The sequence below is a fragment of the Empidonax traillii genome, unplaced genomic scaffold (assembly GCF_003031625.1).
Source record: "Empidonax traillii isolate 1590-97213 ecotype Southwest subspecies unplaced genomic scaffold, ASM303162v1 scaffold1324:size130620, whole genome shotgun sequence".
In the NCBI taxonomy this organism is placed as follows: domain Eukaryota; kingdom Metazoa; phylum Chordata; class Aves; order Passeriformes; family Tyrannidae; genus Empidonax; species Empidonax traillii.
This window is the reverse complement of record NW_020956517.1, coordinates 15167-32807: the sequence shown is the minus strand read 5'-3', so window position 1 is coordinate 32807 and position 17641 is coordinate 15167. Positions and strand designations below refer to the sequence as shown.

Below are 17641 nucleotides of genomic sequence, written 5' to 3'. Positions count from 1 at the left end.
AAAACAAAAAAAGAAATAAAATTTAAAAAAAAAAAGAAAAAAAAAGAAAAAAAAGAAATTTAAAAACGCACAAACGACAAAGCAGCGACAGCGGCGACTCCTCGTCTGTTGTCCCGGATGAATCAGGGCAATGGAACAGCCGGATATGGTACAGAGGCCACGCTCCTTCCCGAGCGATCCTTTCCATCCCCCAGCCACAAGACACGCATCAGAATGTAGGAAAAACCTTCCAGAAAACAATCTCTTAGCCAACTGCAGAACTTCCCCGTTGCCACACCAAGTGCAAAAAAAAAGGGGCCGGGATGCGAACCTGTAAATTGTTTTCGTCGGTGGTTGGTTGGTTGGTTGGTGGTTTTTTTTTTTTGTTTGATTTTCGGTTTTGAGACTTCGTTTGGTGACAGAACACAAAAAAAGGAAAAATTCCTACGCATACACATTAGGTCTGTCTCCACTTTTATAAAACTGGAATAAAATGGGAAAGTGCCATGTTTATAGTTCCTAATTGAAGTTTTAATGTCCTTTTGACACAAAAAGGTATATACATATAAGAGCTAGGTAACCTTCCTTTTTTTTTTTTTTTTTCCCCCCGACTGGACAAGTGTCAAACCCTGTAGGATTTATAGGGCAAAACAAGATTGGTCAGGAAAGAATTGTTCCTATAACTGGTAATCTGACACTATGTCCTTTTGCCATTTAGAAAGGTCCTTTTTTTTTTTCTTTTTTTCTTTTCAGTTTATTCAAGTTTGTCACTCTTCATTGTAGGTGGTTTATTTTTTTTTTTGTATGTTTTTTTTGTCTCTTTTATCTCCGATAAAAAAAATATTCAGACTTTTGTAATCTGCGTATGCTGATCTTCATCAAAAGGTTCATTCTCTGGATCAGAGTCAGTGGTGTCAGAGTATCTATAATGATCAGGTTCATTGTCACTAACATCTGGTGTTACAGAAGTTGAACTGCTAGCCTCGGGGTTTGATGGCTCTTCTACTGTTTTTGTGAAAAATAGCTTCACCTGGGGAAGGAAAAAAACAACATTTAAAAAAAAAAAAAGGAAACCTGGACTTGAAGTGAGCACAGGTAACAAAGCTATGATTTAACAGCTACACTGAATCACATGAGTGTTCCTCTCTCTCTCCAGGGACAGGTTTTCCAGCCCAGAGCAGGAGCTGGGCCTGCCTGCAGCAGTCACTGGACAGCAGCAGGACCAAGCTTTTCCATCCTCCTACCTTCCAGAGCTCTGGAATTGCGGGGAGACCGCACAGGAACGAATAAACCACGCTCTGATGGGTGAGTTGCTTGGATCAGACTTTTCCCACGCCAACATTCCAACAAGGAGTTCTGATCATTACCTCCCAAACCAGCACTGCTGGGGTCTGGCTGATATTTTATGAGCAAGGCAGGAAACGCTCAAGTTCTTACAAAACGCCTTTCCCGTGTTTCAAACGCTGCTGGCAATGGATTTTCGTGTTCCTCGAAGCTTAACTGCCAGGTTAAGGTATTCCCCAGACTCACAGAATAGCTGGGGTTGGGAGGGACCTCTGGAGATCACCCAGGGGACCAGGTGGCACAGGAACATGTCCAGGTGGGTTTGGAATGTCTCCAGAGGGGGAGACTCCACGATCCCCCTGGGCAGCTGTTCCACCCTTCAATGCAAAGAATTCTCCCCTCATGTTGAGGTGGAACCTCTTGTGGTTTAGTTTGTGGCCTTTGCTCCTCATCCTGTCACTGGGCACCACCAAAAAGGGTCTGGAACCACCACAGGCAAATGAAGTCAGAATTAATTGTGCCAAGCTCAGAGCTCGTGCAACGCAGCTGCCACAGGGAAGATGCCACCTGGCTCACCAGCTCTCTTGCTATTCCTCTCTGACGGCTTTGAGAAATACCTGAAACAACCTGAGGGCTTTAATCCCCAGTTCTCAACATCTCTCAGCTTCCCCAAAAAAGCAGATAAACCTCCAAAGCAAAGAGCTTTGCTAAGAGGTGGCAAATGTGTCTCTACGCAGCGGTTTCACACGGTCCCTCCACGAGGCAAGACAGACAAACCAAAAGAGCAAGTCATGCAGCTTTTTCAGCTTTGTTCACACACAATGTATATACTGACCTTGAAGTTTGGAGAGAAATATCTGTTGGCTTTGTCCTTATTTGCTTTGTCTAGATCGTTTTTTGTTAACGTAAGGATTAAATATTCCTTATCATTATCTGAGCGCTCTGTACTGAAAATGCCATCAAGTTCCTGACCTGCAACTAGACTTCCATTTTCTACTTTGTCTGAATTTTCATCCAGTCCTATGAAGAATGTATTTACCCAAAAGTGAAACATTTTGTCCTGGAGGAGGAAGAACACAAAAAAAACAAGCTTGCTTTAGTATTCACTAGTGGCACATTCGTTAAGGCTAATGTCATCATCATCATCATCATCATCTGGTCAGAAACAAAGAGGTAACAACAGACAAAACTTGTTTGGACAACAGGACATCACTGGTTACATTGCATGCAAAGGTATTTTCACCAAATCTCCTGCTCAACACACAAAACTCTGCATTAATCAAGCTCGTTTTTAACCACTCAAGCTTTCAGAAGTCGCTCCTTATCGAAAGCTGGGTTTACAACTATCATACCTACAACAGAAGCAGATGACAAGAAATTAAGTAAGTCTCAGACCTGCAATCACAAGGCATAAACAGATTTTGTTTGCTTCACACCTCGCCAGGCAATTGCCAAACCCAACAGACAAAACCTGAGCAAGCCAGCTCAGGTGAGTTAAATATCGACAACACAGAACAATCTACTCCCCTAACAGAAAGCTTTGAGGCAAAACATCAGTGTCTCAGTGATTCTAAAGGCTGGAGAACCAGCTGATAGTGGCCAGAGCAAGCTCTGAGGGTGAAATGCTGGGGAACTTCACCTCAGCAGCTCCACAGGATGCTCTGAACGAATGCCCTTGGTTTAGCTCTCCATCTCCTGCCCTTCTGCCACTCAAGAGTTGACGTTTCCAAGATCAGCTCTCGTTGGCAGGTTGGTCCTTGTCTCTCCTTCTGAAACTGAGCTGGATTTACTTGCTCTTCACAAATGAAATCTTCCATTTGACTCTGATTTGAGTTTTCATGCAAAAGATCCAAATGCAAATGACCACTCACTCTCCCCATCACGGTCGGTATTTCTGCACCCCTGTTACATCTGCTGGTCTGTTCCAGAACCTTCACTCACGTTCATCTGCCTCAGGAATTAATAAAAACAAGTACACAAATCCTGGGAATTCAGAAGCGTCTGATCAAACAACTTCTACCCGCCTGCCTTCTCCACCAAAGGCCAGCAGACCCACTTGCAGTGTTTTGGGTAAAGGCCACAAAAAGCCTTCCAGCCTGTGTGGGGCAGTGGCAGAGACAGAAATCCAATCATTCCGGCAGAAACACTTCTGGAAGTTAAGAAGTTACCCACTTCACCACAAGCCTCTCCAGCACCTCTGGGAATCAGGCCGGATCTGCCAAATGAACCTGCTGTAAAATTACAGCTGTTTCAGAAGCCCCTTTTTTTGGAGCACTTTTGCCACCGGCGCGGGTCCTCAGTGCCACCCGTGTCACCTCCAGGGTGTGCAGCACACGGGTGGAAAAAGGGCTTTAACCAGTGGGAGGAAGCAATGCCAGCAGAAGGCAATGCCAGCAGAAGGCACGGGCTTGTCGTGCCTCACCTTCAACTCCAGCACGTGGGGCAGAACCGGGAAGGATTTACTCGGCATTGGAGGGCCTGCCTGAACAAGCAACTGCAGGGACTCGGCTCCACTGACAGAGGCTGGAGACGACAAGACAGCTGACAAACTTCTTGCTAGACAGCTTTTAATCTGTTTTCCTTGGGATAAATTTCCAGAGGTCTTCAGGGACTCAAACTAAACAATACAACTCAGCTGAGCTGGTCGTTTTTCCTTTTATCTCCCTCCAGCTTTGTAAAGCACTGAGTTATTTTCCTTTCTTTCCCACTGCAGTAACTTAATTAGCTTAATAAACTGAGTTCATGGGTCCTGGAACATGGCACGGCCACTCAAATGGAGGGAAGACTTGGTCAGGATTTTTGGAATTAGCTCCTGTGGGTGATAAGAGTGTCACTGTTTGCACTGAAGAATTATCCAAAGTGAGGATTCAGCTAAAGTATCAGATTCCAAGATATTTCATGCAAGACAACGGAGAAAGATGATGTAATATGGGCCAAAGATAGGAATTTTAAAAATCAAGGCATGAGCTGAATTTGGGCTTTATATAGCAAATCAAAATACCAGACCAAGTGTTCACATAAGACAGTTTAATGAATAGGCTTCTGAAAAGGAGTACTAGAGACTGTTTCTCAATGTGTTTTGCTTCACTTCCAGTTACATCACAGACATCTGTCTTAAAAAAAAAAAAATAAAAAAAATCCACAGCTGTACTTCTTCTGTACCATAAAATCGCTGATTCAATCCCCCTGTTCTGACACACAGGACCACTCCTACCTCGTGCAGCTCCTCAGTTCTCACTGACAGGAAAACATTCCTCCCTCTCGAGCTGGTACCTGTCTCTAACTGCAGGCTGAGATCCAAATCCAAGCCCACTTAAGCCACCAGTCAGGAGTTCCTCTCTCCTCCTGAGAGTTTTAACTTTGCAGAGAGATCTACGGGCCCTTCCAATCACTCTGCTGCAAACGGAGGGGTTTGGAGATGCTGTCCAAGACAAGGAGATCCTGTTTCAGCCTGTTCCACGCTGGCCTCAGCCTCCCCACAGTCATGGCTGAGGGAACTTCTTGTACCGTTTTCAGATCAACAGTTCAAAGTCTTCTGACATTTTCAGAGTTCACTCTTCAGCGTTTGCCAAACAGCAACTGCCCAAACTTGAGCTGTGCAGCAGAACAACTTCTCATCTGCAGACCAGAGAGATGAAATGCAACCGCTCTAACAGCGCTGTCAAGCCCTGCCCACGCTGGAGCCTGGGACTCAAACACCACCGACTCTTACAAATTAAACCCACAGCCACAGCTCCCTCTCATCCGTACTGGGAGGACTCCTGAAAAAGGTCTCCTTCACCCCCAGGCTCTGGAGGCAGGAAGATTAGGAGATCTTCTGCATTATTTCTGAACAGGCTCTCGATGAACCGAGCGATCTGAGGGTAATCCGAAATACCTCAAAATTATCATGTCAGCATCGATAACTGGAAGAAAAAAGGCTCTGCACAGATACAAACCTAGAGAGACTCTGGCAGCAGCCTGAGATGGAGGAACAGTCAAGCTACAAGGCAGAACAACAAAAAGCCATGCTCCAAAATAAAAATAAAAAATCCCCCAGATTGCTAACTTGTATCCATCAGAAATTCATCCATAATAACTGTACTGGAGCCTCAAGCCCTTTTCTTCTCATGTGGGTATGCATTTCATTCTTGAAAGGAAGCAGCTACATCACACTGAAGAAATGGGCTGAGGGTAAAGTAAACAACTTGATTAGACAAGAAAAGACCAAAAGCTCTGGACTTCCTAACTGATGCCAGGTGGCACAGACTGTGGAAGAGCTGGAAGAGGGAAAACTTTTCCAAAGCAGTCACCCCCTTACCAACAATCCTTTGGCTGAGGTCAGCTCTCCATAGCCACCTAAAATTACCTTTTGTCATTAAAAGGCAGGACATGTGGCTGTTTTAAGGGTCACACTGGGTCTGCAACACGAGGTGCTTAAAGTCCCTTGGTTGTTGCACTTTGATTTGGTTTGCGCATAATAATTTACCCCAAAAGAGCATGATCAAACTTGAGGAGGACCCTCCCTACTGGAGAGCTCTGCAGGTAACGCTACTGCTCTCCAAGGGATTAAGAAATTTGGAAGCAAGTAATGCTGAGGGAATCTGGGGCACCTTCAGCTGAGGTCAGTGTTGTCAAACACCAACCCAGACCCAGCAGGAGGACACAGAAGTTTTGCTTCTCTCCAGAGGTTGAGCCACAGCCATTCTCCAGCCTGATCAGGAATTACACTTTTAATTGATCTTATTAGTTTTTTTAATTAGATTAAAGTTAAAATGCAGACTGGTAAATATGTGATGTCTTTCAAGACTTGCACAGCTACCTATAAATCTGCTAACAGAAAACCTTGGAAGGGCAAGAACCAGAGACAGGCAACAGAGTTGTGATCCAACCTTTCATAAACCTGGTGATTAAACCAGAATCTCTGGAAGGGAAGATCCTGTTGCTCCTGATTATACTGTTCCTCATGAATCAGGGGATCCCTGCATGGAGGTGATGTTTGGAACACAGGTCTCCCCACTGGAAAAACCCCTCACTTTTGGGGTTTTGAGTAAAAGCTGCCAAAGTCAGTTGATCCAGAAGAGGAACAGGTAGAGATGTGCAATACTTGGACAGAGAAACGTGTCCAACTTGGAGCCAAGGTAGGTTTTTCTGTCACCAATATTCACCTTTGCCCTGTTCCCACCTTTTTTATGGAACAAGCTGTCAGAAGACCACGTGGAGGGATCTGCTCCTGTCTGTGTTTCCAGCAGAGCTGAGAGAGGTGATCTCACCAGAACTGGGCAACATCTCAAACCTACTTCCTTCCAGCCTCCATTGGTACTGAAAGTTGAGGCAATCAGACACTCAATTCAACAGGTATTTGATTGGCAGGGTGGTTTCTTTACTGTCTGGTGAAGGGTTTCTATCTCAGAAAAGCCTGCAGGTGTGAAAAGCAGAGCTTTCACCACTTCTTGGCCCTAACAGGCCAAAAACACTGAGCAAAGGAGCATCTCTGCACTGCCTGTAATCCACAGAACCCAAAGAGTTCTGGTGCTTGATAAAAATACACAAAAACCCAAACAAACAACACAAAACCATCAACCACCTCCTCAGAAACTACAAAGGGATTCTTAAGAAATGAAACCACAATCTGACACTCTGAAACGAAAGTCCAGCCCTTTACACTCTCCTGAAGGCTGAATTTGCACTGCAGAAATGGTGCGTGCTCCCCAGGAGCTCCAGTTTCTGCTGTCACTGGATCCCAGTGCTCTCCACAAGGGTAAAAACAAACACAGGAGTTTGTTCCTGAGGCTACAGAGCCAAGATCCAGCAGCTGACCCACACACTGGTATTTCTGGGGTGGGCAGGGCAGCACAGCGCTCCCCATAATGCCTGCTTGCAGTCCAAGTGCTACTGGAGATGGTAAAGGAACAGCAAATCTTAATGCTGACCCGAGAGCAGAATTTCTGCTTTCAAAATGCTTTGTTTTACAGACACTGTGCAGCACCGTCAGCTGCACTGACCAACCAGAACATCTCATTAGACACAAGACAGTCCCACTAAGAAACAGCTTAAACACTTTTGCAGACATCAGCACGTGGATTAAACTTGTTGACAACACCTGGTACCTGAACGAGCCCCCAGCCCAGCGTGCACGTGTATTTACACACAGCTAGCAGGTACAACCTGCATGCTCAGTTTTAAGAGACTTATCAACATTTTATCTCCCAACCCACTCCAGGATTTCTCATTTTCAGGCCCTGCCTGTACACAGAACTCACTCACTGGGTGCTCCCAAGTTTTAGAACCTCCATTAAACCGTGAGGAACAACTGATGAGGAATTTGAAGCAGCAAACACAAATCAACACAGTCTCATCCTCAGCTTTCACTTTGGTAAGTGCAAACCAACTCCACAAGCCCCAAAACTGATGAACCCCAGAGATGAGCCACTCAGCCTCAAGAACCTGGTTTCAAAATAAGTTCTAGCTGAATTTCTTTCCACAGCTGATAAAATCCTCAGTGCTGAGTGAATTCTCTAAAGTCGTGGCACTGCAGCTGGGAACAGAGAGGTGGTTGAAGAGACTGCAGAGATACTTTTACCAAGAGCGTAGGAACTTAATTATCTCAGAGATTCAACTGCATTTGACAGATGGGTTGGAATCAGCCAACAGCACAGACAGGATCTTCTGTGCCTGCTCAAAACCTTAGGAAAATTTAGTGAAGAAAACAGCTGGAGTTAACTTGCTCAGTATGCAAGTCTATTTTTAGGCTGAGAATGTTTCTTCCTCAATTAGATTACTCACTACTACCCAAACGACTGCAATACACATCCAGGATCATTTTTATCCAACCTCCGTACTCAAATCTCACCAACTCTCCAAACACCCAGCGTTCATTTTGTGGTGGGATCCGCTCCTTGGGAAAAACTGGACATCAAAGAACGAAACACTGAGATTGCACAGCCCTGAAGAATAACCAGAGTCCCAGCCCCTGCTCAACATCATTTTCCAGAAAAAAAAAAAAAAAACCAAGGAAACCAACCTTTTTCAACATCTTGTTCTGTTTGTGGAAGAATTCCACTTTGATATCACCACACACTGGTAGAGGTTGAGGGAATTCAAAGTACATGTACTTGTCTTCACGTCTTGAGGGTCCTGAAGGGGAGGTGAAAATCTTTACCTTGAGCTGGTACACCACAAACTGAGGATCTGCGTGGCAAAATGAGAGTGTCAATTGGTAAAAAATGCCTCAGAATTGTGTCAGAAAGCGTAATGTTAGCAGCAGAACCGTGATACTTTTGAAGTTAAATAAATTATCTTTTAAAGTGTTAAGCACCATGGGGCATTAAACTTTCCTAGGGGCTACTGCAGACAACAGATTTCTGCCCTTCATGGCAGTACTTTCAGGCAACCAGAGCTCCTAGGAAGTTGTTGTTTACTATATAGTAAGGAGTAAGTACATGAAGTGACAGCTACTTGATGTTGCTTGTGTGTTGCTCCTCCTCTCTGTATCATATGGATCTGACTGAGGGGTTTTGTTCTCTCTCATCATTGTAGAGTGGGTGGTCATGTCAGCACAAACTGATTTCTGCTCTTACACAAACAAAACCAAGGATAAAATTGAACACTAATACACAAAACCAAGCAGCACCAAGCCGGGCCTGGATATATCACCCTCACCAAAGCAGTGCCACAGCATAACTTCCAAATTCAATCTGCAGGGGCAACGGTGACATTAGGAGAGGTTTTTGGTGAAGCCCAAGCAGAGTTTCTTTGGAAACTTTGCCAGACACCCCTGCAGAGCTGTGGGAATCCCTGTGGAGAACATCCACATTATCCCAGCTATGAAACCGTGACAGACTCAGAGAATAACAAAATGGTTTGGGCTGGAAGGGACATTAAAGCTCATCCAGTGCCACCCCCACCACGGGCAGGGACACCTTCCTCTATCCCAGGTTGCTCCAAGCCCCATCCAACCTGGCCTTGGACACTTCCAGGGATGGGGCAGCCACAGCTTCTCTGGGCAACCTGTGCCAGGTCCTGCCCACCCTCACAGGGAACAATTTCATCCACATATCCAACCTAAATTTCCCCTCTGATGGTGTCAAGCAATTCCCCCTTGTCCTACCACCACCACAGTTCCTTATAAATTTCTCTGGTTTCCCTGTAGCCCCTTCAGATCCTGGAAGGTGCTGTGAGGTCTCCACACAATATTCTCTTCTCCAGGCTTGAACAGCCCCAGGTCTCTCCCCTTATCTCCCTCAAATCCTCAGAGCTGTGAAACTCTGTCACCCTTTCATCTTGCCTGAGAGGCACAACCCGCCTTGGTCAGTGACTTCAGAACAGCAGAAGGATAACCAGGAAGTCAGAGAACCAGGAAGTTCAACATAAAATTCCGCCCCTCGCAGTCGATAACGCAACTAAAGAAACAACCCAGCCCACGGGTTTCACATTCTGAGAGATCACTGAAAACTCCAGAGGAACTTAAAATATCACAGCACAGACAGATGTTGAAGCTGACAGTTCATCTGTCTTCTCAGGTGCTTGGCAAACCTGTTGTTTATCCCATGAAAACAGCCCACCAAGGGCCTGCCGTGGACACCCAAGTCAACCCTCCGGCCCCCAGCTTCATTTGGCAAGTACAGCACAGTTTATCCAAAACATTAAATAAGTGGTAATTGCAGAAATCTGGAACCTCCACACCTCTCCCCTAGAGGCAGAGGTTTTTTGGCAGAGGCTCCTCCCTTCCTCCTCCTCCTCAGCCCAGCCTGACGAGTCGCTCGATTGTTTCTGATGCGTGTTCCGTGCTCAGGTGGTGCCTCACAACAACATTAACGGGCCCCGTTTTAATCAAAGCCACGGGAGGCACTGGAATTAATTACACATTGCTGTAATTCCCCATAGCAAAACCATCAGAAAGATTTTTTCCACCACCAGAAATGAACACGCAGCACTAGGCGGCCCCTGCCCTGTCACGCAGCCCACAGGACAGCAGAGAGTTTTGTATTTATATTACAAAGCTTCAAGAAATCTGCTGTTCCTTCCTAACACGGCGTACCAGCAGATCAGATTAATCATTCGCAGGTGTATCCCAGGCTTTAGAAGCCTCCACATCAAGAAACGTTTATTCCAGAGTTAATTAGATATTTACCCAGTTGAACTGATTCATTTATTTTTTTTTTTTTTTAAACATCATGGGAAGAATGATGTTGCTGCAGTTGAAGCCAACACGCCATTAAGCAAATGTTTTGCAGCGATTCATGTTTCCCAAGAGTTGCTGGGTTTAAAAAATAAAAAAAAATTAAAAAAAGAAAAAAAAAAGAGGCTTTTCATAAAAGTTAAGGAGCAAATATTGAAACACAGATATATGGGATGGTGGGCTGGTTAACAAGGTGGGGATGGGTCTCCACGGTCTTGGAGGTCTTTTCCAACCTGACTGACTGTGAACTGATGTTCAAACCATTAAAAACACTGCCCAGTTCCAAACCTGCAGTAAAACCAACCCAGACCTCGAGTTCCCACACCTGGGAAGGTGAGGTGTGTAAACATGACCCTTTCCATCGAGGTGTGGCAGCTCTTGGTGCCCATAACCACGTTCAAGGCCGACGTTTCCCCACCGGGGGCCGGGTACTTACTGCAAGTTCCGCTGCTGAACATGGGAATTGTTTCAAACATCATCTTGTGAAACAGCAGAGCCACTGGTCTGTAATCCAGGTGATTCTTTAACAGGTAGCTATAGTAGTACACGTAGCGTCTCTGACTGGGAATTGTCACTCCCTAAACAGAGGGAAAACAAGCGTCAGAAACCACTGGTATCACTGGCAGATCACCTCAGACGCCCCTGAGGGCAAATGAACCACCAAGGGACAGGGAATTCATCGGCAACCACGCTCCAGCATCGAGCAGGGCACTGGTTTTCCAGTAACTTTAGTACATCCTAGAGGGGATGGAGCCCTTCTGCTCTGAGGAAAGGCTGGGAGAATTGGGAATGTTCAGACTGGACAGGAGAAGGCTCTGAGGTCACCTAATTGTGGCATTCCAGGACCTGAAGGGAGATGACAGGAAAGATGGGGAGAGATTATTGACAAGGGCCTGAAGTGACAGGACAAGGGGCAATGGCTTCACACTGACAAGAGAGTGGGAATAGACTGGATACTGGGAAGAAATTCTTGCCCCATCCCTGGAAGTGTCCAAGGCCAGGTTGGATGCGGCTTGGAGCCACCTGGGCTAGTGGAAAGTGTCCCTGCCCATGGCAGGGGGTGGAAGGACATGACCTCTAAGGTCCCTTCCAGCCCAAACCATTCCATGATTCTGAGCTCTCCAAACATCCACCTCCAGTAACGAGGCAAAGAATGCAGATTTTTCTCGTATCTTAAAACCAAACACCGCAGGCACCCTGAGAGGCACGTCCAAGATGGTTTCATGCTCCTGCTTTTTTTGGGGTGGGGAGTGCGAGGTGCTGAGCAGGAGGTGCCTTGAACATTTTTTAGCACCACTAGAAGAATTACATTTTGACAGCAGTTTAAGTCAGAGGATTCTGATGTTTACTAATATCACCCTACTCAAGATAAGTGTTGCCTTCTAACATCCCTCTGAAATGTTTTCCCCCCCAAAAAGCTGAGAAGTTTCATTACAATAGGCCCCAAAGCCTGAAGTTGTTACAACTCTAAATTATTTGCTTTGAGAGCGTATAACCTACAGATGTTTTCATTACTGATTTTAAATCAGTTTAAAGCTTCGAGTAAGGGAACACTTTTAAAGCTCTTACAACCAATTATTTTCAAGTTAAAGTGAGAAAGATGAAAAATCATTTCGTTTCCCAGAAAATGCCTCACATTTACAACAAGCAGCATCACACACGACAGCATCAAAATAAGCAAATTTTCTGATTCAAACCAGTTGTGGGATTGCAACAAACAAAAATAGGCCAAAGATTTATATGTGAGTCGGTGAGCATTTTGGTCACAAAACCTACCCCCCCAGTATTTTTGTAAACTCTTAAGTTCCACCTGCTTCACTTCACAGCAGCCATAAGCTTGGAGTGGCCAGAGTCCTTTGAACTGAGCCAATCTCTGTTCTGCACCCATGAAAATAAGTCACTTCCTGCCATTATTAAAAAAAATGTTGATAATTATGTCTCCTTATCACTTCAGCTGCTTCTAAATTACACAAAAGACCTTTCCCTGCAGCACTTGTACAATGACCTTCCTAAGCCTTCTACTCTGCCCATGGTTTTTGGCTCAGATGTCCTCAGCAGTTATCACACCCACTCCTTAAGGGAGCTTTCAAGCTTTGCTTTCCTGGGATCTGGAATATTTTGGGATATTCCAAGAGGTACAATCAACCCCTGCTGACTTTTACTCCAGGAGAATAAGGACAGGGAAGTAGTTCAAGTATGTTCTCCTGGAGAAGCTGCTCTTTCCCATCTATCAACCACCACCATTTTTTAAATGGATGTTAGACAAGCTTCCCTAATTCTTGTAGCAGAGATTCCCAGGGCACCAGGGAGCAGTGGAAACATCACAAAAACCATCAGGTGGCTGCTCCTGGTCCTCCTCTCAATGCAGCACGGGCATTATCATGAAGAACAAACATTTTTGGAAGCAATATTCCCACATTCACTTCAGTAAGATGCCCTACTGTGAGAGCAGAGCTGCAGACTCACACCAGGCTTGGGGCACGAGGTTTAGCAGAGGTTGTCACCTGAGCACATAACGAACAGAAATCACAACTGCTGAGCTCTGCCACCAGCCCTGGGATCCCTGCCCTGCTCAGAGAGTCATTCTGAGACTTCCTCGTGCAAAATAATTGCTTTTGCATTTCCTGTTCAGTTATACCAATACCACAGAATCACAGCTTGGGTTGGGCTGGAAGGGACCTTAAAATCATCCTGTTCTACCCCCTGCCACGGGCAGGGACACCTTCCACCAGCCCAGGTGGCTCCAAGCCCCGTCCAACCTGGCCTTGGACACTTCCAGGGATCCAGGGGCAGCCACAGCTTCCCTGGGCAACCTGTGCCAGGGCCTGCCCACCCTCACAGGGAAGGATTCCTTCCCAATATCCCATCTAACCCTGCCCTCTGGCAGTGTGAAGCCATTCCCCCTTGTCCTGTCACTCCAAGGCTTTGCAATAAGCCTCTCTCCAAGTTTCTTGCTGGCTCCCTTCAGGTCCTGGAAGGCCACAATTAGGTCACCCCTCAGCCTCCTCTTTTCCAGGGTGAACAATCCCAATTCTCTCAGCCTTCCCTCACAGGAAAGCTCTTAGGAGTCATTCTTGAAAATACAACAATACAATGGTCAAAGAATGCTCCTGACTCGATCATCTCCAGCCCTTGAACAGTTGTCCCCAGCTGATACCTGTCCACTGTCCACTCTGTGCTTCCTTCCAAGCCTAATCCTCACCATAAAACCCTCCAAGGCAGAAGCAGCAACCACACAGTGAACACTTTCTAATCTTCATCATTCCCTTCTTCTGACAAAGTTCCCCCCTGCTACAAAGAGTTAAGGAAGTCAAAAGAGGCAGCTTATCCAGGCAACAAAAAACAACCCCCACAACAAGGTTTTGGTCCCAAATCTTTTTGCAGACTCAAGTTTTGCAACCTCTTATTTCCCCCAGGACATCCCAGCTCTCAACCTCACCCACAACAGCTCTCACTTGACGCTGCAAAGGCCTCCCTGAAGCTGCTTCTCCCGGCAGGCACTTGGGAAAAGGCTGTTCCAGAAGCACTCCAGGTTGTTCCCTTGACCAATTAGTCACACTTCCCCTTGCAATCAGACTCACACTTCCTGCCAGCACGGACTGAACCCTCCAGGAATCCCTTTGCCATGAGCATTCAATGACAACAGCGTTTTTAGCTGGGCTGTTCTCAGCTGTTACTGCAAAGTGGGCACCTCGTTCTCGCTTTAAGCCAGGCAAATCTGGTGCCTGATTAAAGCCAATTTTCCTTCATCGGTCCAGAAAAAGAAACCAAAAAGAAAGAGAAGAGGCATTTGCTCATCCCTAGATGCAAACAGTTCTTCTGATGCCTCATCTGCTTTGAATTCAGGAAGTCAGTTCTATCAAGGTGTGGTGAAATACCAAATCAGAGGGCAGCACTCGACATATAACACTGAAATAGGGGCCACCAGGGAGGAAAAGGCTCCCAGAACCTGCACTGGAAAACCTGTTTATAAACACCACTTGAAGGATTATGTGAATCAAATGCTGCCCACTGGCCACATCAAGATAACCATGCTCAAGTGGAGCTGGGAAGGGGGGAAAAAAAAATCAAATTAAAAAAAAAATCAACTCCTCCAGTAGAGACATCGAAACCAAAACAAAGTTGCTGGTTACAGACAATATTTAGAGTAAAGCTAAACAAAGCTCTCACTATTCCTCTTGACTAAGGTTCCCTCATCTCCAAGATGCCCAAAGTACTCCTGGGGTGCTGATGAACACCCAACTGCCCTTATCCCCCCTACACTGATGTGCAGAAATGCCACCTTTTTCCAAGAGGGAAACTGAGGCAACACCACACCTTTTTTACCCTGCATTTCTTCAGCTTTGTGGTTTTGGGGCTGTTTTGGGGCAGCTCTTGAGATAACCCTAATCAGCAGGAAGAATCTCCTGTGTTTATTCACTCCACTCCTCCCCTAGTCATGAACTCTCCCCAGAAGCCTCAGAGTTCTGATGGGAGACCTTGACAGTGTCTCTGCTCCAGTGTCACACCACAACCAGCTCAGCAGTCCGTGGAACAACAGCTCCATCCTGCCAAAGGTGCAAACCAAGGAGCTGCTTTGCCCCTTCCAGTGAATTAACAGCCAAATCCCTGGAATTCCTCATGTGCCACTTCTGCCCTCAAGAGCCTTCAGACACGAAGCTCTGCTTTTTAGGGGCTTCCACAATGTGAAATTAATACTTTGTGCAAACATCACAGGAACAGAGAGAGCTCTGTACTTGAGGAGACTGAAAAACTGTCCTGCTGGGATGATCCCTTTGGGATGATCCCTTTGGGATGCTCGACCAACATACTCAAGGAAATGGTGAAAGAGGAGCAGGGAAGTTTGTTCAAGTGACCTTGCAATTCACACCTTATTATCTTTGGAGAAGAATTCAAAGAAGGAAGGTTGAATTCCCATTAATGAGGCATAACAATGCCAGAAAAGCTCTTCACTAACCCTTCTATTGAAAAGGGGAATCCAACAACGTTCCAGTGTATTCTTCCAGTAGGGATATTCAACTGTAATGCCTGCCCATCTCTGAACACCACCACAGAAGTTAGGAGAACCCGAGGAGATGAACAGCTCACCCATTCAGGCAAAACAAGCTGGAATAATCCTCTTATTTGGGCTGAAAATGCTGAACGAGAAAGTTCCCTCACGGACTGCCCACCTGATGTTAACACCCAGCAGAACTCTGTTGGAAAAGCTATTTAAAATAGACTGTCCAGGTCTTCTTGAACAGGAGATGGAAAAACCAGGCTGTTTTAGTGTTGTGACTAATTGCTACTGCTGCTTAGGAAAGCTTCTCCATTTATAACTGCACTGATCTGATAACACTAAAGCTGAAATCAAACCAGGTATCACAACAACCGATGGCAAGTATTTCTTTAAGGGTTTGAGCATCAAAACGACCCCAAGGAGGAAAAGCAGCAAGTTACAGAGAGAGGAACAGAAGGAACAGGGAGTATCTCACCTTCTTGTCTCTGGTCCTTACTTCCCCATAGAAATCTAGGGCTTCTTGAGCCTTTAAAAACTTGCCTCGATGCAACAAATATGCACAAATCATTACACCAGTTCGTCCCTTTCCAGCTTTACAGTGGATTGCTGCCACATGATTGTCATCTTCACTCAGCCACTGGTCAAGGTCTTCACAGAAAGGTTTGATGAGCTCCAGCTGTGGTGGGTTATGGTCTTCAAAAGGGTACTGTGCAACTGCAAGGAGGAGGAGGAATTGGTCAGGATGTCCAAGGGAAACGCAGCAAGCTCTGACAGAGCAGCTCGGTGACAAACACGTCAAAATTAACTCGTTAAGTAACTCCCTCCCCCTCCCCATTTTACATCTAGATATTTTTTATTCTAATATTATTCAGTGTATTATAAGCACTGCAGACATTTCTCCAGTAACCCATAAGGATCCTGCTCCATGAAGCCACTATTTCACGTCGCTGTTGACACGAGCGGCACAGGCTCTGCAACGGGAACCTTCTAGAATTTCAGAGCGTGCTGGCACAAAGAATAGCCTTGTGGAAAGCCATGACTCCAGCAATAATTAAACTACCTGCTGAGGGAGAACAGGGCCAGACAAGAGGAATTTTGCTGAAAAAATTACTGAGCACAGTTGGGTCTTGCATTGGGGGCAAACTCTCAAAGGTGCTTTGAAACAAAAACCTGCCATTTCCGTATTTTAAAAATAGGGGAATCAAAAGAAAAACCACATATAAAAACACTCAGGGGGTCTGCAGTCCTCCTTTCTTATATGGGTGTATTCATACACCACACACACCTTTTTCCACCTGGAGATGGAAAAGAATTTCACGCAGGAAATGAAAGGAAGCTCAAGGGAGCAAAAAAATAAGCAGAGAGAAGCACCCAGACCTCGAGCACCTCAGCTCACACGTCAGACAAGGTCAGGCTGAGCAACAGGATCCCAAGGGATGTTTCAGTTCCACCAGGAGAAGGCACTTGATGAAGTGCCACCCCACTTCTCCATCCGCCTCGGGATCTTATAAACACAGCTCTGGTTCACTGCAGGAACTCTCAGCTAGGAACACCATTTCCTTTTCTGGGCTAAAAAGGAACACATTCCATTTTTTTTGGCAAGGGTCTGCGGTCGTTTCGTAAGCCCTGCTCCCTGGTCACACACACAAGGCTCCTTTTGATGAATCCCCAAGGACTTGGAAGAGCACAAGTGAGGGATGAAGTTCTGGAACTGCTGAATGGCTGAAGCCTTTTGGAAGGATCTACAAGGACAGTTTATTCACTTCTCCCAGAAGACCAAACAGGGAAGCCCAATGAAGTGAATAATCTTTGCTAAAGAAGCAACAAAGGTTCACCAACGTGAACACATGTTAATAAATTCTTCCACGTGGAAGATCCAAAGACTCCCCAAAGGATTGTTTCACGTGAGCTCAGAGATGCCATTTTTTGCAGATGGAAACAAAAGAAGGAATTTACTTCGAAATCCCTAAGAAAAGAAGCTGCAAACGTGCCCATCCAACTCTGAGCCTCGTGTAACTACAGCCAGCAAGGTTCCCATGGGAAAGGGGAGTAAAACAGTCCTGAAAGAACAGCCTGAAAAATCCCAAATAGTCCCAAATAGCATGCTGAAGGTGCTCTCCAAGGTCTGGGATCAAAGGCAAACCTTGTGGCAATTTCTTCAAAGATGCAACGAGCTGAAGATGAAATGGGTGCCCTCTGATGTTGGGGGGGGGGGGGGG

The 17641-nt window shown here is 45.8% G+C and overlaps 1 protein-coding gene across 1 annotated transcript in view; it reads right to left on the bottom strand.

The window, feature by feature from the left end:
• Positions 1-488: 488 nt before the first annotated feature.
• The window catches only part of PTEN (phosphatase and tensin homolog), a gene marked incomplete at its 5' end in the record, with an annotated part of 26535 nt that continues 9382 nt past the window's right edge, over positions 489-17641 (bottom strand). The window contains 5 exons of the mRNA XM_027906587.1: positions 489-1009; positions 2099-2323; positions 8267-8433; positions 10860-11001; positions 15898-16201. Of these exons, the coding sequence (XP_027762388.1) occupies positions 824-1009; positions 2099-2323; positions 8267-8433; positions 10860-11001; positions 15898-16201 (1024 nt within the window). The remainder of the gene's footprint in view (positions 1010-2098; positions 2324-8266; positions 8434-10859; positions 11002-15897; positions 16202-17641) is intronic.